Genomic DNA, 21,642 nt, shown 5'->3' on the forward strand with positions numbered 1-21,642 from the left:
GCTGGACTTTTTTTTAATACTTAAATATTACAATTATATTTTTAAGCACCAGAGCAGTATGAGTTGGCTCCATGGCCTTGGATGGCCAAACAGATGGCTTTTAGTTCTTTTTGGAAACGATCCAACAGAACTCCTGAAAGCCACAAGAAAAAGTGAGCTCACAAGACATTCATCTACCAAGGGAACCATTTGGTGAAGATGAGTGAATAGAAGACTGCAAATTAAAGCTTTTATTTGAAGAATAATCAGTAAAGCATCTCACACAAAAGCCTATATTAATTAAGAAATAGCAATGATATTAACAGCAATAATCTTGTATGTTTCTGTAGGGAGCTATTCAACTCAGGGTAGGGGTGATGCTTCTGGGAAGAATTCTCCCAGCAATTTCTTCAGCTATTCAGCATCAACTTCTATGAAACAGGGATTTTCCAAATTAGCTGAAAATACATATACACATTAGTTATTAAAAATAGTCAAGCACAAACAACAGAAACAGTAGACTTTGCTTATTGCAAGTTGAAACTTTGATACTTCAGGATTTGTTATTCTTTTGGTATGGATATTATCCTATTCCTTTTACTGCAACCCTCCTGGATCTAAATGACTTGTCTTCAAGAGCTTTTGTGGCCCAAAATCTTCACCTTCTAGTCTGGTGAGAAGCCATTCTGAACTGGTTCTCTCTAGGCTAGTCCCCAACCAGCAGACTTATGGTCTATTACACCTTGGTAAACCCTTCTAGAACTTATGCCCTATTGACAGAGCCTTTGAGAATCCAAGTCTACATCCATAAGGCACTCTCATTTTAGGAGGAAGACTCTCATTTCACAGACTTAACATCAATAAATCGTTTGTATAGCAAAACTGATTCTGGTCACAGGACACTGGCAAGATAATCTATATTTTTATGACTATCATTTTAAAGCCACAATTGCTTAATTCAACAGCAATTGGTCATTCACAGAGATGTGGATTGGAAGTCTATCTTGATGATGAAAGGAGAGAAAGAGTGGTACTATCCAGTACTTTCTTCCAAGACAGATCATATGGCACAGTTGTTAGAAAACAACAAGAAGATACAAAGATGGAATAATAACAGTAGCTAGTCTGTACATAGCACTTGACCCTCACGACTCACACAATCTTCACTTAACCCTCTAGGAACCCTAGAAGGAGGGTCCTATTATCATCTCCATTTTACAGATGAGGAAGTTGAGGCTGAGGGGGGCTATGTGACTTGCCCAGAATCCACAGTTGCTCTCCAAGTCCAGCTCCCTTTACTACTGGGCCACCTAGATGCCTTGAAACTTATCTTTTTCTTCTCAATAGAATAGGGTTGGACCATGGATACCAAATATGTGATCAGATGTAGTCAGTATATAATTTGGGGGGGTTACACAGAATTTCTTTGTTATATGAGAGCTATTTTTGAGCAGTGATAGGGATGGCAAAACAAAATGAATGAAACCTTTTTAAAACAAAGGAACTCCTCCCCTTCCCCCAGATTCTCAGTTTCCTGATTTGTAAAGTGAAAAAGTTGGCTCCTTGGGTTCCCTTCTACCTCTAGACCCATGACCCGATGAAAAACAGGAGGACCTTGAAGATTTCTGTGGGTTTCTGTAAAGAACTAACTGGAAATCAGAGCCCTAAATCACAGCCACCATTGTTTCCATACCGGAATAGACAAATACCTGCTTCCTTCTCTATCCAGAAGGCAGTGATAGGACACAATGTCTTTCTCCAGTTGTAACTTGCCAGACAGCAGATGCTCCCGGTCTTTTTGCTGCTGCTCGGTTTCCCTTTGGATCTCCCCAAGCTCGGCTTCTAGCTTGGCAATAACAGAACCCAGGTTCTGGAGCTCGATGTCGTGCCAGTGCTTAGCGTCATACAATGAGTTCTCCAGGCCTCTTTTCTAGGAGAGAACATTTGGAAACAATGGGGGAAGTAGCCTGGGACAAGGAAGATAACAACCTATCACAGTAAGTCCTTCATAGCAAACTGATGATCTGGGATGCCGCCAGACCAAGTATCCATTGTTCTTCTGATAGCACAATGGCTTATTCTTCACACCCTAATATAATAACAACTGAGACCCTGTGAGGTGGGCCTAGCAGGTACCATTACAGTTATGCCTTCCCCAATGGGACTTTCCCTCTTGAGGTTTCAATATATTGAGGGTTGGCAAACAATTAAATAGGAATTTTGGGGGAATTTTGTGGAGGCTGCAGATAACATGTGAAGGCTCATAGATAATACAGAAGAAGTTTAGAAACTCACAAATGCATAAAATATAGTATTGCATAAATCTCTCTTTTAATAGCATAATAATTTGGGTTTCTTCTCTGTTATGAAGGGAAGATCCAAACATTTTACATGGATTTTCCAGATCATGGGGGTACTGTGCCCATTATATTCTCCCCCCCTTATATTCTAATAGGGGAACACAACACATATTAAGGGATGGTGGCCAGAGAAGAGTGTTATACATAGAGAGAGGTAATGGCTGGGGTCATAACTTGAATGATTGTTGCTATTAGCAAGAATAGAAAGATGCTGTAGCTCATTGGATGGATTCTCATGGAAGAGTTATAAGAGACAATTGATTAGTTATATGTTACCAGAGGCTTTTCCCGATTCTTCCCGATTTTCCTCACAGAAAAATAACTTATCATTTAGTTTGTACAGATCTTGTATTGATTTATCTGTGGATATTTTATAGCCTCCCAGTAAAATGTAGGATCCTTGAGGGCAGGGGCTGCCTTCTGTTTATCTTTATATTCCTAGTGCCTAATAATAATAAGAAATAATAATTAACATAGCACTTTAAGGATCTGAAAAACTTTATGTGTGTGTGTGTGTGTGTGTGTATCTGGGAGGTAAGTGTTCTAATATCACCCCCATTTTCCACAAGAGGAAACTGAGGCAGGCAGAGATTAAGGGACTTGCTTAGGATCACACAATTTGTAAGTGTCTAAGACAGAATTTGAATTGAGATCTTCCTGACTTCAGGCACATCCTCTAGTAGGCCATCTAGCTGTCTGGTATATAGTAGGTATTTAACAAATGATTAGTCTACCAACAAGCATTTATTAAGCACCTACTCTGTGCTAGGCACTGTAGCACTCGGTAGCAAACAAATCCCAGTCCCCACTCTCAAGAAGCTCACAGTCTAATGAACAATTAAATTGAATTTAAATGTTTGGTACTGGCCATCCGGGAGCAGCTGTAAGCAGCTGCCATTCAGCAGAGGCAGGCCTATCAGTTTAGCTCCGGCCACTCTCGAAGCAATTGAAGGTAGACATCAGAACAGATCCTGGGTAATTTAGCAGAGGCAAAATCAGGCCAACGGGGCACAACTCTGGATCAACTTCTTCATAGAACTCTATCCACAATAGGAGCTAGAAACCAATCCCTGCAATGTGGGTGGTGGAATTAGGCCACCCTGAACTTGAGAAACATGTTCTGATCTCCCTGGGCTCTCTTCTCAATTCTTTGTTGTTGTTGTTTTTTAAAAAGTTGTTAACCTGTGGGTGGTCATTCACGTTGAACGTGTGTACGTGTGTGTGTGGCTTTTTAGGGAGACACTTGGTATTAATGTGATCCATCCATCTGAGAGTCACCGGTGCAGGGGTATCTGCATTCAGCTTGGACCTAAATCATGAGAACCATCCCTCAAAGGGCCTGGTTTCACTTGGTAGAAAGAGCCTAAAAGACCTGAGCTCTGTCATTGGCTCTGCTTTTTACTGCCTGTGTGAGTTTAAACAAGTCACTTCATTATGCTGGGCCAATGAGACAACTGATTGTCCTTTCTGGTACTGAATCCATGATGTCATGTCTCTCCAGCGTCTCTTTCTCCGAGACCAGAACCAACATGCTCATTCTCCCCTAAGAATTGGAATCCAGTTCTAGCAGGGCATGATTTCCACCTGGGAGGTTCAGAGAAGCTCTGCCAGAGATGGAGGAACATAGGATTATAGAATTTTAAAACTCAAAGGAGCTCCAGAGATTAACTAATGTAACCCTTTCTTTTTCTGATGAAAGAGCCTGAGGGAAGATTAAACGAAGGTTACTGAGACCAAGGTATTGGAGGACCATAGGCTCATAGATGGAGATATAGAAGGGCTATCTATGTACAAAGTCCCCATTTTGCTAAAATTTAGATTCGCAATGTCTTACCCAAAGCGACCATCTTTGTAACTTTCCTATCTCTGGCTGGAAGAATAGCATATTGGATAGAACGTTCAGATCCTGATTCAGACACATTAGCTATGTGACAGAGTGACTGGATCTCTATACACCTCAGTTTCCTTATTTGTAAAATGAGGGGATTGGATCCCACCGCCTCTAAGGTCCTTTCCAGCTCCAAATCTAAGAGTCCATGAACTTAAATATTGATTTTACCCCAAAGATCAAAAATCAGTGTTAAAAAAAACTTGCTGAACTGTTAAACCTTATCCTCCCGTCTCCACCTCATTCCTTCTCTCTCTTAAAAGGGAACCCCTGTGGTTTCTGGCCTTGTGTTACATTCCCAACCTCAGTTGACTGAACACATGGTTTAGGAGGCCTCTAACATCATTATAAAACAAGGCTGCCAAATTAAACATGGCTATGGAGTGTAGAAGGTCTAGAGCCTTCTATGTTATGCAGGCAATCCTGTCGGCTATTCAAAACAAGCCCTCATGAAGCTTCAGGGTGTCTACATCAATAATAGAGATGGGAAGATTATGTACAATGGCTCAAGAGGTGTGGGATTATTTGGGTTCCTATGCAATATTCTTCCCCCCTCCCACCCCCCCTTTTTGGGAGGCAATTGTGATTAAGTGACTTGACCAGAGTCACACAGGTGGTCTCAGTGTCTGAGGCTGGATTTGAACTCTTGACTTCAAGGCCAATGCTCTACCTCCTGTGCCATTTAGCTGTCCCTCGTATCCAGTCTTAAACAGGATTCCTGAGCTAGGAGTTAAAGAAGAGCCCTGATAATTGACAATGAAACTTTAGGATAAGGTTTTCAGAGCTCGAAAGGTGTGACAAAGAGAATGTAAGATGTGGGTTCAAATCCTGCCTCAGACAATTGCTAATTACTTTGCATTAAGTGCAATTAAAATTTCTGAGACTGGTCATTTGTAAAATACACATAATAATAATATTTCTCTTCTCTCATAGAGTGGTTATGAGGGAAGTACTTTGCAAAAGTTAAAATGCTATAGACATGGGAGTAATTTCTAGAAAGCCTCCATTTAAAAAGATTTTTTCCTTCTTTTTAATATTCTAAGCCTTAAGAGTCTCTTACTCTAAGGAGTTATCCCTAAGCTTTCAGTGTGGGGAAAAGTTTCTTTCCCTTCAGCCGAGCAGCTGACACTGTATTTACAGCTGTTTTCTATTAGACAGGAGAATAAGTGTCCAGTGATGTGAGGGTAACCGTAGCTGCCTGGTCTCCTAGAGCTACCACAGTTAACCAACAAGCATCTTATTAACCATTGAACATGTGCCAGGTGTTATACCAGGGGCTGGAATTGCAAATAACAAAATGAGATAGTCCTGGCCCTCAAGGAAGCTTCTATCTGAATAGAGAGAGTGGTGGCCAGGGAAGGAAGTTTGAGTCTAGGCAATAACAGAGTTGACAATAGATGGTCACCTCCTTCCAGTGGCAATAATGTTGATTTGATTATTCCTCCCTGAACAAGGATGAGGAGAAGGGGAGCAGGACATATGCCGCAGCAGGGTGGATGGCAAGATGCCCAGATTGGCTAGGTCTCCATGTCCTCATGGATGCCAGGATGGCATGGAGGTTGGACCAAGGCCAGCTTCATCCAGAGTGCTAAGGTGAGGCAGTCAGTATACTGCTCTGACAAAATTCTTAAGTCTACTTTAATGGTCCAAGTCTCATTCCCCATACTGGAGAACTGACTTGGGGCCCACATATTTTGTGACAACTGAAGGAACTCCTTAGATTAGCATTTAGCACCTAGAACAGTGCCTAGCACTATTAACCCCTAAACCCACCTTAAATGAATGAATATATGCCTAAATGAATATGCAAGGTGGTGTGTAACAATAGTATTGGGGGGATTTTTTGGATTCTAAAGCACAGGCAAAAAATGTTTCCTGTTCTCATTTTGTTGGAAGTGAAGAGACAAATACTCCCAAAAGATTTAATTTTCTATTTTAATGAGTTTTTCTCATTCTCTCTGGCTTAACTTTCTTATTGGGACAAAATAAATCTCTATTTTTTTTGCTTTTCTCTTTAAGATTCTTAATCACTCATTCTCCCCTCTCATACTTTATTCCTTTGCTCTTGTTCAACCCCCGCTGGAATATCCTACTTAAATTCTAGTGCCATCCTATTATTTCCAGAAACAAATATCAAATCTGCAGTTTGGCACTCGAAGCCCCTCACAATCTGGCTCCTTGCCGCCTTGACATCTTCTTGTATTTTACTCTTTCCAATGCGTTCCCTGATTCACTGTGCTGACTCTTTAGACGTTCTTCAAGCACGATACTCCATCTTTCATTTCCCAGTTTTTTGCCATTTCTTTGGTTGTTCCCAGCACCTGGGATGCTCTCCCCTCCTCATCTTTACCTCTCAGATTCCTTCAAGACAATTGAAATCCAGCCTTCTGCAGGAGGCTGTTCCCCACAATCATCTAATGCTTTCCCTTGGAGATGACCTCCCGTTCACACTGTATCTATCTTGATGTACACAGTTGTTTCATTTGCATTGTCTTGTTTGCCGATTATCTTCCCAATTGAAACGTGAGCTCCTGGAGATGAGGAGCAATGTTTTTGTTTCTTGTTGTATGTCATACGTTACATTGAGTGATGACCAGTAGGTGAATGCTGAGGAGAAGCAAAGTCGTACTTGAGGTAAGAATTGGCTTCCTAGCAATGAGAACTGATTGGTTGCTGTCCTTTGTTCTTGAAGAGGACCAAAATGACATCACTATCGTGGTACAATGTATCTGACTGTGGCTGATCAGACCAATGTGACCTTGGAAGATTTTACCTTGTGAGGCAGCTAGGCGGTGGATAGAGCACTAGCCCTGAAATCAGGGGGACCTGAGTTCAAATATGAGACACTTAAAGAAAGAAAAGAAAGAAAGAAAAGAAAGAAAGAAAGAAAGAAAAGAAAAGAAAGAAAGAAAGAAAGAAAGGAAGGAAGAAAGAAAAGAAAGAAAAGAAAGAAAGGAAGAAAGAAAAGAAAGGAAGAAAGAAAAGAAAGAAAGAAAGAAAGAAAAGAAAGAAAGAAAAGAAAGAAAGAAAGAAAGAAAGAAAAGAAAGAAAGAAAGAAAGAAAGGAAGGAAGAAAGAAAAGAAAGAAAAGAAAGAAAGGAAGAAAGAAAAGAAAGGAAGAAAGAAAAGAAAGAAAGAAAGAAAGAAAAGAAAGAAAGAAAAGAAAGAAAGAAAGAAAGAAAAGAAAAGAAAGAAAGAAAGAAAGAAAGGAAGAAAGAAAAGAAAGGAAGAAAGAAAGAAAAGAAAGAAAATAAATAAATAAATAAAGAAAGAAAGAAAGAAAGAAAGAAAGAAAGAAAGAAAGAAAGAAAGAAAGAGAGAAAGAAAGAAAGGAAGGAAGATTCTACCTTGGGTCAAGCTCAAGTCCCAAAAGGAATGGGCAACTTTGGGAAGGAGGAATGGGCAATTAACCCCACTGAAGTTAGTTCATTGTTAGCAATGAGTTAGCAAATTGAGTGAAATCCACTGAAATGGAAAGTAACTGAAAAGGACTGTAGTTCCAAGGAGCACTCATAGGAGCATAGATTGACCCCACAATTCAACATCATCATTTTTCTAATTGAAGAAACTGAGTCCCATATAGGTTAAGTCATGTATCTAATAACTATCAGTGTAGAATTTGAACCCATATCCTCTGGTTCCATATCCTCCCATAGGCACTTTGCTTAGGCTAATTTAGTAATTGAACTATTAATTCATTTCAACTAACATATTATTTATTCTACTATATGCCAGACACAGGATTAAGTACTTTATAATTATTATCTCATTTGATCCTCAAAACAACCCCTAGAGGAAGGTGCTTTTATTATCCCTATTTTATAGTTGAGGAACTGAGGAAGGCAGAGGCTACACAACTTGCCTGGAATCAAAGCTACTAAGTGTCTAAGATAATACTTGAACTTCAGTCTCTTTGATGAGTACTCAATCCACTATATCCCATAGCTGCCTCTGGTTTAGAAAGACAATAGAAGAGCTGAATTAAAATCTCAGGTCTTCCATTTGCTATCTGTTTAATCTTGGGCAAGTCAGCCTTGCTGTGCCTCAGTTTCCACATCTGTAAAATTAGGGGCTCAGACCTGATATCTTGTAACATCCTCTTCAGCTTTAAATCTATGATGCTGTGAATGAGAGATGCTGTCAGACCTACATGTGGATACATCATTTCTGAGGAACACATTCCCAGAAATATTTTTGGGAACTCCTGTTCTCTGGAGAGCTGCTGACTAATCAGACCAGGACCCTCTTTCCAGGCTGAGGGCTTATTTTGTCCTTGCACCGAAATGGACAGTCTCTAGTGAAAAGGGGACCTCTTTGATAACCAGGAAAGATCAGAAAAAGATTTGGAGGTCAGGCAGAAATAGTTTCTGTCTCTAGCTGCTTACCAAGGTTCTCAAGGACTCTGTCTCTGCTTGAAGGCGCTGGATGTCACAAGCAGTATCGTGAAACTCCGCTCTGAGGGCCTCCACCACTTCTTCCTCCTGAGACCGAGCCTGGACCACTTGGGATTGCTGTAGGCAGAGATGCCAAAGGGACCATGTTTAATAGTGAATTGAAACCCATCTTCCCCATTTCAGACCATCATCATCCCCCAAATAGGAGAAAACAGAGATCTTTTGAAATTGATTTTAATTGTCCCCAAATCATTAAGATTATCCAATCTCACTAAAAAGAACTAGAGGAAATATCTTATTAGCCAAGTGCCCTTGCCAGCCGCCAACTGATGCCACGTGACATCTCCATTTACTTGGAATCTTTAAGTTTTTGTGTATTCAGTTTATCAGTTGGTTAACAAGCATTCATTAAATTAGTTATTATGTTTATAATTTATATTAGTTTGTGTATTCATTATATTATTAATATGCTTTATTGCAATTAAAATATGCCAGTCTCTGTACTAAGTGCTGGAGATATAGTTAGGTCCTGATTAGTGGGAATAATACCTCTTCTGAAATGGTTCCATTATTTGAATTTGCATTGCATATTTCCATTGGGCTGGAACCAATTACCATGATTTACATAATTATTCCTTTGAATAGTGTGAATTTGAATAAAAGCAACTATTTCAGGGGGAATGGTTATATTTGTACTAATCTGGGCCCAGCTATACAAAAGGGGGGAGTGGATTGGGGGCAACAGCAGTGTCTACCCTCAAAGAGCTCCTGTTCTAATGGGGGAAATAATAGGTAATAATAAGGCACATACAAGATGTAAGCAGGGGAGATGGAAGGTAATCTCAGAAAGGAAGGCAGTCGCAACTTGGGAGCTGCAGAAAGGCATCTTGCAGAAGATGGGGTTTAATGAAAAGCACAGTGGTATAGGACAAAAAGTAATAGTTTTTGACTCCAACGATCTGGGTTAAGATCTTGCCTTTGTCATTTACTAACAAGACAATTAACTTCTCACTGCCTTAAGAGTCCTTATTGAGATGTAGTATGCTACAGTGGAGGGCTGCTAGGTGGTACCATAGTGGATAGAGTGTTGGGTATGGAGTCAGGAAAACTCTTCTCTCTGAATTCAAGTCCAACCTCATATAGTAACTAGTTGTGTGATCCTGGGCAAGTCATTTAATCCTATTTACCTCAGTTTCTTCATCTGTAAAATGAGGTTGAGAAGGAAATGGCAAACCACTCTTGAGTCTTTGCCAATTATATAACCTATTTCCCCCAAAAAGGGGTCCCAAAAAGTTGGACACGACTGAACAACAACAATATGCTACAGTGGAAAGAACAGTGCATCGGGAGTTAGAAAACCTGGGTTCAAATTCTACCTCTCCCCTCCTACATCTCTGATATATTTTGGCATTTTACTTGACTTCAACTTCCATTTCTGTAAGAAGAGGAGTCAGACAAGATGGTCCCTACCGTCCCTTCCAGCTTGAAATCCATTATTTTTTAATATGTTTTCTTTCAACTCCAGGTATTTTTATTTCCTTCCATATTGCTATGGGTGGAAGCTCTGTGGCAAGATCAATCTATCAACAAGCATTTATTAAACAGCCACTATATGTAAAATTCTAGGGATACCAATACAAAAGGGACATGGTACCTGCTCTCATAGAATATATTTTTCAAGATATGGACAAGAATCACTAAAGATGAGAGGATTGGAAGCTTTGATCTGTCCTAGTAGAAAAACTCTCTATTAAAAATAATAATTTATAAATTCAAGGAGCATAGCTTCCATTCCTGGCTACTCATTATTATTAATCTTACATATGAATATCATATTATATAATACATATTAATTTATATATTAATAGTATTAATTTTTGTTTTTCATGTGTATACATGTTGTACCCCCAAAGTTATTATATATATTTTAATAAAAAAGTTCTTCCCATACATAGATGCCACTATTGATTAATTCACCATCATCTTAAGGAATATACATTTTATGATAGTGTTTTATTTTCCTTAGTGGGGAAAACATGTAACATAACACCATTTACACTTTCTTCTCAGGATCCTATGAAACCAGTGGTGTACACTGACAAGCTGTTTTTGTGTTGTTTTAGTCATGTTTTCTTGGCAAAGATACCGAAATGGTTTGTCATTTCCTGCTCCAGCTCATTTTACAGATGAGGAAACTGAGACAAAGAGGGTTAGGTGACTTGCCCAGGATCACACAACTAATAACTATATGAGGTTGGATTTGAACTCAGGAAGATAAATCTTCATGACTCCAGGCCCAGCACTCTATCCACTATGGTGCCACCTGGTTGCCCATACATCGACAAGTTAGTTGAATTTAATTGGCTCACAAAGGGAGAAACTCAGTCCAACCCTGATTCATTAACAAGCTGTTCCCACTGACCTAAGATGCTTCACAGCCATATGCTTTGAGGAATCTTTAAAAGTCTTTATGTTTCCACATCATCACCATGTAGTTTTAATGCTAATATCCTTGCCAACCAGCATCCTCCATTTCCTACTTATGTTGTGATCAGAAAAGATGCAAGTCATACGATTGGGAGGCTAAATTTCTTATTGTTATAGTGTCTAGTTTGCATAATGAGATGCAGCTAAGTGGGTCCCAAGGCTTTCTAAACATCATGAAAGTTTGGCTCTCCTAGAGGCAGGCGGGGAACGGCCTATTTTTTACTTTCCATCTGTATTTTTCAGGCAAGGGAAATGTTGACATTTTGTAATGTCATCAGAGATTACTGACTTTTTAATCACTTGATTACATTTGCATGCTATTGTGCATACAAGATGGAAAGCATAACTTTAAATAAGTCAGAAGGAATTGAAGGATGTATTTGAAGACTGTTAGCAAAGTGGCAAAAAAAAAAAAAAAAAAAAAAAAAAAAAACCCCACTCCAGATTGGTTTTACTGCTCCTAAAAATACTTTTTGGGGGTGGTGATGGTGGGGGTGGTGATGGTGGCGGTGGTGCTCAATAAGGAAGAAGTACCTCGTCCTTTAGGAGGGGTGAGGGAGTTTTTTTTTTTTACAAGGAAGGTGGGTGATAAGTGTAGTCACCATTCCCCATTTCTCTTAGCAAGTAGATTTGCTCGGGTCTTGTGTGATCAGGAGATGCAAATTAAAATTCTGCCTTTGCTTAGGAAAATCACCGTCTCTGTTTTATAATCAGGGACAGAGACAAAGATATATAGACACTAGGGCTGTGACTCGATTGGAACAGAACACTATTGGTGGAAGAAACTCTCTCTACCAATGGGGCATGGAACCATCTCAAGAACTTGAGAATTTTATGGAATTGGCTAACTTGGAGATTAAATGACTTGCCCAGGATCATGCTGCCAGGCTGAGGGGGTTTCTCGGTTTTGAGAACAGTTCTGTATTTATGGCACCATGCTGGTCCCATCTTGGCCACCAATCTTTCAACTTCAAATGCAAGTATTTATAAAATAACCACTCTGTGCCAGACACCATACTAGGCACTAGGGATGTAAATGATCAAGGGGCTTATGCTCCACTGGGGGAAAAGCCCACAAAGACCAGTGTTGGCTAGTCATTCAATCATGTCCAACTCTTTGTGACCCAGGGACCATAGAGTGCCAATGCTGCCCATGGGCTCAGCTTGACTGGTGCATAGCATACATGTTGGGGAATCGCATGAAATCAGTGCAGCCAGACTGTGAAAGGCATTGAGTATCAAGTCTGCATTTGGGACTTGTGAGCCATTGATTATTGTTGTATGCGACTGCTGATTGACTTCTAGATCCTGGATAAGGGGAATTAAAGTAAGTGCTTGGGAGAAGAATAGGATGAGAAGTGGGTGGGCAGGGTTGGCATTTTCTTCTTAACCAAAGGGCCTCGGATTAGAAAGGGGAGAATAAAAAAGCCTGGTCTACTCTTCTGCCTCACCTGAATAGAAGGTAACTCATTTCCATGAGAAACAAGCCACACCTATTATCCAGGATGATGGAGAGAACACAGGGCCACCCATTAAGAGACCTGATTAGCTCCCTACCACGTGACCTTGGACCACACACATCACCCTTTTGGGAAATTATTTCCACACTCTTTCTCGACTTCATGGACCATAGATTTATTTCTTTCTCTGTCTGAACCAGACAATCCTTTCTCCTTTTTCCTTCTCTCTTGAGAAAACCACGTCAATTTATAGAACCTCAGCTTTCTCATCATAAAATGGGGGACTTGGAGGAGACGGCTTCCTAGATCCCTTATGGAGCCACATTAACCTCAAACGAGGTCATTCCTTCCCCAATGAAGACGCAGGATCCTTTCTGTCATCGTGAATCCTCCTCCTCCTTCCCAAGGACTTACGTCATGGTGATAATATCTAAATCAATCACCTCCTTTTCACAAGAGCTTTGGCTTGAGCTACCATCGGCCATGGCTATAAATCACTATTAAAGCACCAACTAAATTAAAGCAAACAATGGCGCTCTATGATCGTGTTGCACTCTTGGGAACGACCTTGACCTCCACTGGCCAGTCTCTTCAGAAAGACTTCAAGAATTAAAGTCTCCACCCTATGAGAAGCACTGGATGGTACAGCTGACCAAGTCAGTGAGCCAGGTCTCTCTCTCCTTAAGGAAAACTTGCTGGCCTGTGTAGCGGCTCTTAAAATGGGTCTAACCCTCACTCTCCCCCGCCCCTCGGGGCATTGCCATACAAGCTCAGTTTTCAAGTTCCCTCCAGGTTTGCCAAAGAAAACACAGGAAAGCAAACATCTCTGTGGGCTTGCTCCGCTCTCACCCCCAAACTGGGCCTTGAGCTGAAAATCCTGGGGATACCCACGACCTGACAAGCTCCGAGGTGGCTCCAGCTAGAAGGATGAGAGGCAAGACTACTGGGGCTTGGTTTTTTATAGAGGAGAAATGGTCAGAGAAGAATCCTATTCTGTGCCTTTTCATTAGGAAGGAGGCCCTGGTTCTCAGCAATGGAGTGGAGAGTGAGCAGGGTTGGAAGCAGATGGGAGTGGGGGTGGGGCCGGGCCCTGGTTCTTATTCTTCCTCTGCTGCTTGCTGGCTCTCTCATTTGGCTGGTTTGTTTCCCTCCCCAGGCTTGTCTTTCCTTCTGTGGAAAATCAGGAGGGTGGGCAGGGGGGCTTAACCTTTTTTGAATCAGGGATTCCTTTGGCAGTCTGAGGAAGCCCCCAGATTCCTTCTCAGAATCAGGTTTTTAAATGTATAAAATAAAGCAGAGTACAAAAGAAACCTCCCTCCCTGTCTCCCTCTCCCTTTCCCTGTTTGTCAGTCAGTCTATCTGTCTCTCTGTTTCTCTCTCTCTATCTCTCTCTGTCTCTTCCCCTCCCTCTCTTCCTCTCCCCCACTTTCTTTCCTTGCTTCTCTCTCCCTCCCTCCCCTTCCTCTGTTTCCTCCTCCCTCCCTCTCTCTCTCTCCCTCTTCCCCCCTCCTTTTCTTTCTTCTTCCCCTCTTTCTCTCCCTCTCTCTTCATCTCCCCTTATCTCTTCTCCCTCTCTTCCCCCTCTCCTTTATCTCTCTCCTTCCCTTTCCCCCTATCTTTCCCTCTCCCTCTCATTCCCCCCCTCCTTCCCCCCTTTTTTCTTCCCCCTCTATCTCTCTTTCCTTTCTCTTTCATATACACATATGTATAAACATATATACATACTATATTATATATAATTGTCAAATATAATTATGAAAGTTATATGTGCATATATTTGTATATATGTGTATACACACATACACACATACATATACATGGGACAGCAGTAGCACACTAGATTTGGAATCAGAAAAACTCATTTTCATGAGTTCAGTTCCAGCCTCAAACATTTAATTAACTTGTATGACCCTAGGCAAGTCATTTAACTCTATTTGCTTCAGTTCCTCATCTGTTAAAAAAACAAAAACAAAAAAAACCCAAACATGAGCTAGAGAAGGAAATGACGAACCATGCTGTATCTTTGTCAAGAAAACCCAAAATGGGTTTATAAAGAGCAGACACAACTGAAATGACTGAACAACAAGAACAACTATATTCACATATATATAAATGTACTTATATGCATATATTTTTATTTACATATACAAATATATGTAGATGATAAATATAAACTAGTTTAAAAAAAATAAAATTCATGGATCCCAAGTTAAAAACCTCTGGATGAGATTATTTCTAAGGCCATTCTAGATCTAGGGAAGCAGATACAGTGTAAAGGCTTTGTAGTCACAAATCCTGGGTTTGAATCCTGGCTTTGCCACTTCCTACCTAGATGATTTTGAACAAGCCACTTAATCTTTCTAGGCTCCTCTCCTGTACACATGACTCTGTACACTAGCTCTAAATCACTGACCTATTATTATATGAGCACTGAATGTTCAGCTATCCGAAAAATCCAAGGTGATGGCCAAGGGGTTGAGAGTGAAGTCCACGAAGAAGCTTGGGGAATGTGGGGAGAGGGTATGGTAGCCAGCTCCCTACACATAAAGAAATATTTGTGGATAGAAATCTGGATCTGGTTTTCACAGCTAGTATTTCTATCCCAGTATTTTTTCTTTCTGGGCATTAAATGTGCCTTATTTACCATTTTATCTCTCCCCAGAGCATAGCCCACATGCAATAAGATGAATAAGAAATACATTCATCCACTGCTTTATGGCTTACTATACTTTGTAGAGATTATCTAATTGACTGCTCCCAATCATGCTGAAGGGTAGGTAGCAGAGTATAATTATTTCCGCTCTGTAGGTAAGAAAAGTGAGACCAGGTGACGTGCTAAATTCAGTTGCTATATTGCTAAGTTAAGACTCTAATCCAGATCTGAAGCCTCCAAATCCAGCTCTCTTTCCAGCAGGCACCATCTGGAAGCGCTGAATTAGTTTATTGAATGGATAATAATAATAGCTAGTATTTATTTAGCACTTTAAGGTTTGTAAAGCTATTGACATATGTTATCTCATTTGATCCTCATAACAACTCTCTTAACATCCTCTCATAATATCCTCACAACAACAATTATCATCTCCATTTTACAGAACAGGAAACTGAGCCTTCTAAGTATCTAAGAGAAGCTTTGAACTCGGTATCTTAACTCTAAATCCCAAACTTGATCCACTGTATCACATAGCTTTCATGAACGAAAGTTTCTGAAGCTACCGCTGCCTTCCCCTTCTCAATAAAAACAATTCCAGGAATGGAAGCTGCTTGATGTCTCAGCTTCCAGACTAGGAGTGATAGAGAAAATGTCATTAAAAAAGGGCAGATAGTTGGTCACAAAGATAGCAGTCTTAGGATGTCTAAGGCAATGGGGAGGTGTGTCCTCTGAGAAGAATCACAGAGACCCTAAAGAGAATGAAACAATGGGTTGGGGAGGGTGGAGAGGACAATTTGGAATGATGAAGGAGAAGTTCCTGGATTGTTCATACCTGCTAATGCACGGCTTCCATTCCTGGGACCAATTACCAAGAATGTGATTGATAGTAACAAAATATCCACATGCTCCCCAAATGGTAATGAGAGCATTCCCTGGGATTACAGTGAACAGGAACCAAAAATGTGCTCCCCCGTTGGGGAGTGGCTGAGCAAATTATGATATATGAACATAATGGGATGTATTTACATTCTTATTTGACTTATAATTTCATTGGTGTAAGGCAGTGATGTCTAACTCAAGTAGAAATGGATCCTTGTTAGCAACATATTGATTTAGAAAACCACAAATTAACATTATCTATATTATATTGTGTTTTTATTAACTATTTCCCAATTACATTTTAATCTGGCTCAGGCTGTACTAGAAAGTTTTGCTCAGCCACCTGGGCAGCGAATTTGTTATCTTAGGGAAGATATTCCTATACCAATGCAGAACCATACTTTTTCTTCAAGTTATAGTCTTAAGGAATTGTTTAGAGAACAATCCAGGAACTTCTCCTTCATTAATTGACTTGTTGGGTCCCAGGGATAGTATGTCAGAAATCGAGCTGGAATCTGGGTTTTCCTGACTTCCTTTCACTATGCCATCTATAAAGCCATAAAGAATAATGAATATGAAGACTTCAGAACATGATTTCAAACACGGGAAAACTCATGTGAACTGATGCAGAGCAAAGAAAGCAATTCCAGAAGAACCATATATATTATATGGTAGTCACAAAGATGTAAGTAACATTAACAGAGAGAAGCAACAGATCTCCTGTCAATTACAATAGTCAATGCCAGTACCTAGGAGTTCTGGATTTGGGAATTAGGAAGAGCTGAATTCAAATCCCACCTTGGGATCATTCCAGTTTTGTGACTCTGGTCAGGTCACCTAATGTTTTTAAGACTCAAATTTCTTACGGGGATAAAAATAATAATGTCTACCTCTCATGTATTGTTGGTACACTTAAATGAAATAATAAGGATAAATATGTTGGCAAACCTTAAAGTTGTTATTATCATTATAAACTCTTTTTCAGGTGAGAAACTTTGAAAGGATGTAAGTTTTTGTGTTTGTTAGGGACCATTTGTTGTAACAAAACAAAAGGCATCAGTACATTTATGGGGGAAAATATGGGACATAAATAAAATTTTAAAAGTTCTCTTTATACATATATTGGATTTAACACATAGTTTAACATAGTTAACATGTATTGGACTACCTGCCATCTAGGGGAGGGGATGGGACGAAAGAGAGGAAAAGTTGGCTTTCTCTCTATCCACTACCTTCTTAGTAGGTGCAAATCATCCTGGTCACTCCTCCTTTCCCTTCCTGGTTCCCTCCTCCCCCCAACTTCCATACTCTTCTTTCCTGTTCTTTCCATGTTCTTCTGTCTTTCTCTTTTCTTCCCAAATCCCAGTCATTGGACTTGGGAATGGACGTGGGGAGAATGGAAAAAACCATCCCATTTTATTCTGTTCTCTGTTCATTTTATTTTCTCAATTATGAGTGTATCCCAAGGCAGAAGTATATGGGGGGGGGGGAGGTCAAGAGCACTGCCACTCACCTTGGCATAGAGCAAGGCCCCTGTTTCTGCTCGGTTCTTCTCTATGTCTTTCTCCCAGTGAATTCTGATGGTCTCCAGGATGTCATCTAAGCCAGTACCAATAGGAGCATCCATTCCTTCCAGTTCTGACCCGGCCAGCTGTTTGTACAGCACCTTCACATCCTAAAAGCAACATTCACTTTAGAGATATTCTCCAGCTGAGGCACATCCCACCAGTGGAAACCGGTCCTGAATCAGTGGATTTCTTTTCTTTTCCTGACCTAACTGTAAGACCCTCAACAAAGCACAAAACAAAGGAGATATCCAGCTTTGAAAAGGATTCCAAGACATCGGCAGCCTGGGCCAAAGGGGTCCATGACTCCAAAAAGGTTAAGCACTCTTGCCTTCGACCTATCACTCAATCAATCAGCAAACATTTATTAATTGTCTACCATGTGCCAGGCACTCAGTCAGACATTCATTTTTCGGGTTAGTTTCGAATCCAATGCAGTTTTATCCAGGAGAATGGATTTGAAGCTACTTTCAGATTAGGCAGTTATTTCTCTGAGCTATACAGGTGGTAATTTATCTATCAGAGGCCTTTTTATAAGAGGCAGTTAGGTAGTGCAGTAACACTAAAACTCTGTCTGGAATCAGGAAAACCTGAATTCAAATTCCACTTGATGTACTTATTAGTTGCATTATCATAGAAAAATCAATTTACTCCTGCCTCAGTTTCCTCGTCTTCAAAGTGATTAGATTATCTCACTCAAAGCACCTACTTCCAACATATACTAGTTGTATGACTCTGAGCAAGTCACTTAATCTTTGCCTGCCTTAATTTCTGCATCTCTAAAATGGGGATTATAGTAGCATCTACCTCCCAGCTAGTTAGAATGAAATGAGGATACAGTGAGATAATATTTATAATATAATATATATATTTATATATGTTATTCACTTCCAGCTGACTAGCTCTACATGTAATTACTGGTCAGACACAGCCCAAGCTCAGACCTACCTCTTCATGGTTTCTTGACATAAAAGCCAGTTCTTCTTTCATGCTTTCAATCTGGCTCTCTAGATCCATTTTAGTCAAATTAGCATCATCAATCACTTTGTACAGGGAGTTAATTTCATCTTCAGCTGCTTTTCGAAAGGGCTGCTCATTTTCATATCTGCAGACAAAGAAATAATCATCACAGCTGGGTAACTAACCCAAGGGGAAGAAAAAACATATAAGTGATACCGTCGCACTAATTATATGACAGATGAGAGCCAAAGGAGAGGCGTCCTCAGCAGTGTGCCTTTCTAGAACAGGGAGAGTCATCAGCACTGTCATCACACCTTGATTTGTTAAAATTCCAGTTGTGACAGTTGAGGTCTCATTAGCTGCCTAGGTGGGGCAGTTTCTACCTGGAATTTAAAATTTGATTACTGGATTATGAAGGAAGATGCAGGGTTAGTCAAGAGAACTCCTGCTTTTAAACCATTGCTTCAGATCAGATTTTTTGGGCAAGTCATTTAATCTTGGTGAGCCTCAGTTTCCTTATCTGTAAAAAGAGGGATTTAGACTAGATGACCTCTAAAGTTGTTTCCAGTTTTAGCCTATGATGCTTGGGGACACTCATCCTATACTTCTTGGAGGGCTCACTCTGTGGGTTGCTGCTGTCCCTTAAGGTCTGGGGTCTCCTCATAATTGCCTCTTCATGCAATCTTGACACTCAGGCCAACTTCTTGGTCCTTGGTTTCTCCTGCCTGTGGGGGATGACTCATTTCTCATATCAGATGACCCAATGTTCCTTTGACAAAGTGTTTTTGTTTCTCAACATTTAATTTTTTGTTTCTAGAAATAGTCTCAGAGTATTCACCAGTAAGGCAAAGGGGAAAGGAGAAAAAAGGAAAGGAAAGGAGAGAAAAGAAAAGGAAAGGAAAGGAAAAAGGAAGGGAAATGAAAAAAAAAAGAAAAAGGAAGGGAAAGAGAAAGAGAAAGCACAAATGTCTAGGGTGTCCTGCATCTTTGGGATTGGGTCATAGGAATCCAGGCTGAGAGACTCTCTCCAATGTCTGTGGAAGTCTCCTGCCCATTGGGTCCTGTAAGATCATGGTAGGAGATGCTGTGATTCTGTCAGCTTGTTTCTTAAGGGATCTCCAAGGTATTTAGAATATCACCTATCTCTGTGGATGTTCCTCTAAGCTCAGTTCTAGCCACTCTTTATCCTCTGCACACTCTAATTCTATGAGCCCATGAGCGTCCTTCTCCCCCCAGTCCCATTCCAAGCTGTTCTCCTTGATGACTCTAACCCTTATGGAGACCCCTTTCTCTGTATTCTTACAATATTTATACTTCTCCAACACTTACAACGGCACCTAATTACAATTGTTTCTTGTATGTTAGTTCTCTCAAGTAGTTTACAAAGTATCTGATGACAGGGGATCATATATACATTGGTGGATCGTTGGTCCATTGGATTATAGCTATAGGAACTCATCACAAAAGATCCATTTTAAAGATGGAAAAGAAAGTGAGTTATAGAGACATAACTTCTATCAACACAGGTGAGTCTCAACCAAATGCCTGGAATTTTAGAAGCCGACTCTAAATTCTCTTCTCTGGCTCACACGCCCTTCTCAGTCTGAGATTATACGGAATCGTCTCTATTCTCGAACCCCGCAAATTGTAACCCTTTCATACAATATCAGGATCATAGACCTAGAGCAGGTGGGGTGTTCAGAGACCATCCAATCCAACCCTCTCATTTTATAGATCAGGAAATTGAAACTCAGAAAATATCACACATGTTCATACATACAAATATGTGAACACACATAAACACACACTGTACACATCATATAACGCATTCACTTAGGCATATAAACACACAAGCACCGCATGTTTACATGTCTATGTGTGCATGTATGCACACCTGCACACACACAAAATACATGCATTTGTATACGTGTGCTTTGCGTGTGTATATTATATACACTACAACACACATGCATATACACACGTACATGCACAGGGAATTGCAAAGGCCCTCAGAGGCCATCTACTGCATATTTGCTCAAGGTCACAAAGATCACTAATCATTTGTTAAAGTTCCCAACTCCCCCACTCTTGGAGACTTTCTGTATTTAACAGCTGATTAATCCCTAGTGGAGCAGTTCAGTTACCAATGTCCACAGTCTCTTATCTACACTCAATTATTGGCTATAGCTACAGATTCTTTCTATCTCACATCCTCTTTAACTGATAAGCCTCTTAGGGACAAAGGAAAAGGAAGTAGGTTGCTACTTTTCCTGGTCTGGATGACTGCATGCTATGTAGGTTGGAGATAAGATTTTTGTTCAGTTATGGACTGGATCATGTGTTCTCTGAACTCTCTTATAGCCGGGAGATTCTGTGGTTAAATACTGTGTCTAAGCTAGGTAAGAGCTAAAAGAGAGCCTAGAATTCCACTTCTAGTCTGCCGTTGTTTAGTCATTTTAATTGTATCTGATTCTTTGTGACTCTATTTGGGGTTTTCTTGGCAAAGACACTGGGCAAGTTTGCCATTTCCTTCTCCAGCTCATTTTACAGATGAGGAAACTGAGGCAAAGTGTTAAGTGACCTGCTTAGGGTCACTCAGCTAGTAAGTTTCTGAGTTTAGTTTTGAACTCTTGAAGATGAGTCCTTCTGATGCTAAGCCCAGCACTCTATGCAGACAAGTATAGCTGCCCATCTACTTGTCTAGTCCCTTCATTTCCTACCTTCCCAGTCTTTCTATACCTTATACTCTCTTATTGTGTATTCTGTGATACACTGACCTTTTTTCTATTCATCTCCTCAGGCATTTTCCCTGGCTGTCTCCCACTCCTGGAATTCTCTTTCTTCTCATTTTCACCTCCTAGCTTCCCTGACCTTTTTCCTCCTTCAAATCTCAGTTCAAATCTCACTTTTACAATAAGCTTTTCCATCACTTCCTTAATTTTAGCCCCTTTTCTCTGAATCATCTTCAGTTTATTAGTCTCTATCTTGTCAGTACATAGTTGTTTGTATGTTGTCTCT

The 21,642-nt window shown here is 40.3% G+C and overlaps 1 protein-coding gene across 1 annotated transcript in view; it reads right to left on the reverse strand.

Annotated features, from left to right (window-relative positions):
* Positions 1-217: 217 nt before the first annotated feature.
* The window catches only part of BFSP2 (beaded filament structural protein 2), a 61,612-nt gene continuing 40,187 nt past the window's right edge, over positions 218-21,642 (reverse strand). Inside the window, exons 3-7 of the mRNA XM_031940106.1 lie at positions 18,613-18,769; positions 17,613-17,774; positions 8,612-8,737; positions 1,689-1,909; positions 218-437 (exon numbers count right to left, since the gene is read on the reverse strand). Coding sequence (XP_031795966.1) covers positions 434-437; positions 1,689-1,909; positions 8,612-8,737; positions 17,613-17,774; positions 18,613-18,769 — 670 coding nt within the window. The 3' untranslated portion in view covers positions 218-433. The remainder of the gene's footprint in view (positions 438-1,688; positions 1,910-8,611; positions 8,738-17,612; positions 17,775-18,612; positions 18,770-21,642) is intronic.

The sequence above is a fragment of the Sarcophilus harrisii genome, chromosome 5 (assembly GCF_902635505.1).
Source record: "Sarcophilus harrisii chromosome 5, mSarHar1.11, whole genome shotgun sequence".
NCBI classification, from domain to species: domain Eukaryota; kingdom Metazoa; phylum Chordata; class Mammalia; order Dasyuromorphia; family Dasyuridae; genus Sarcophilus; species Sarcophilus harrisii.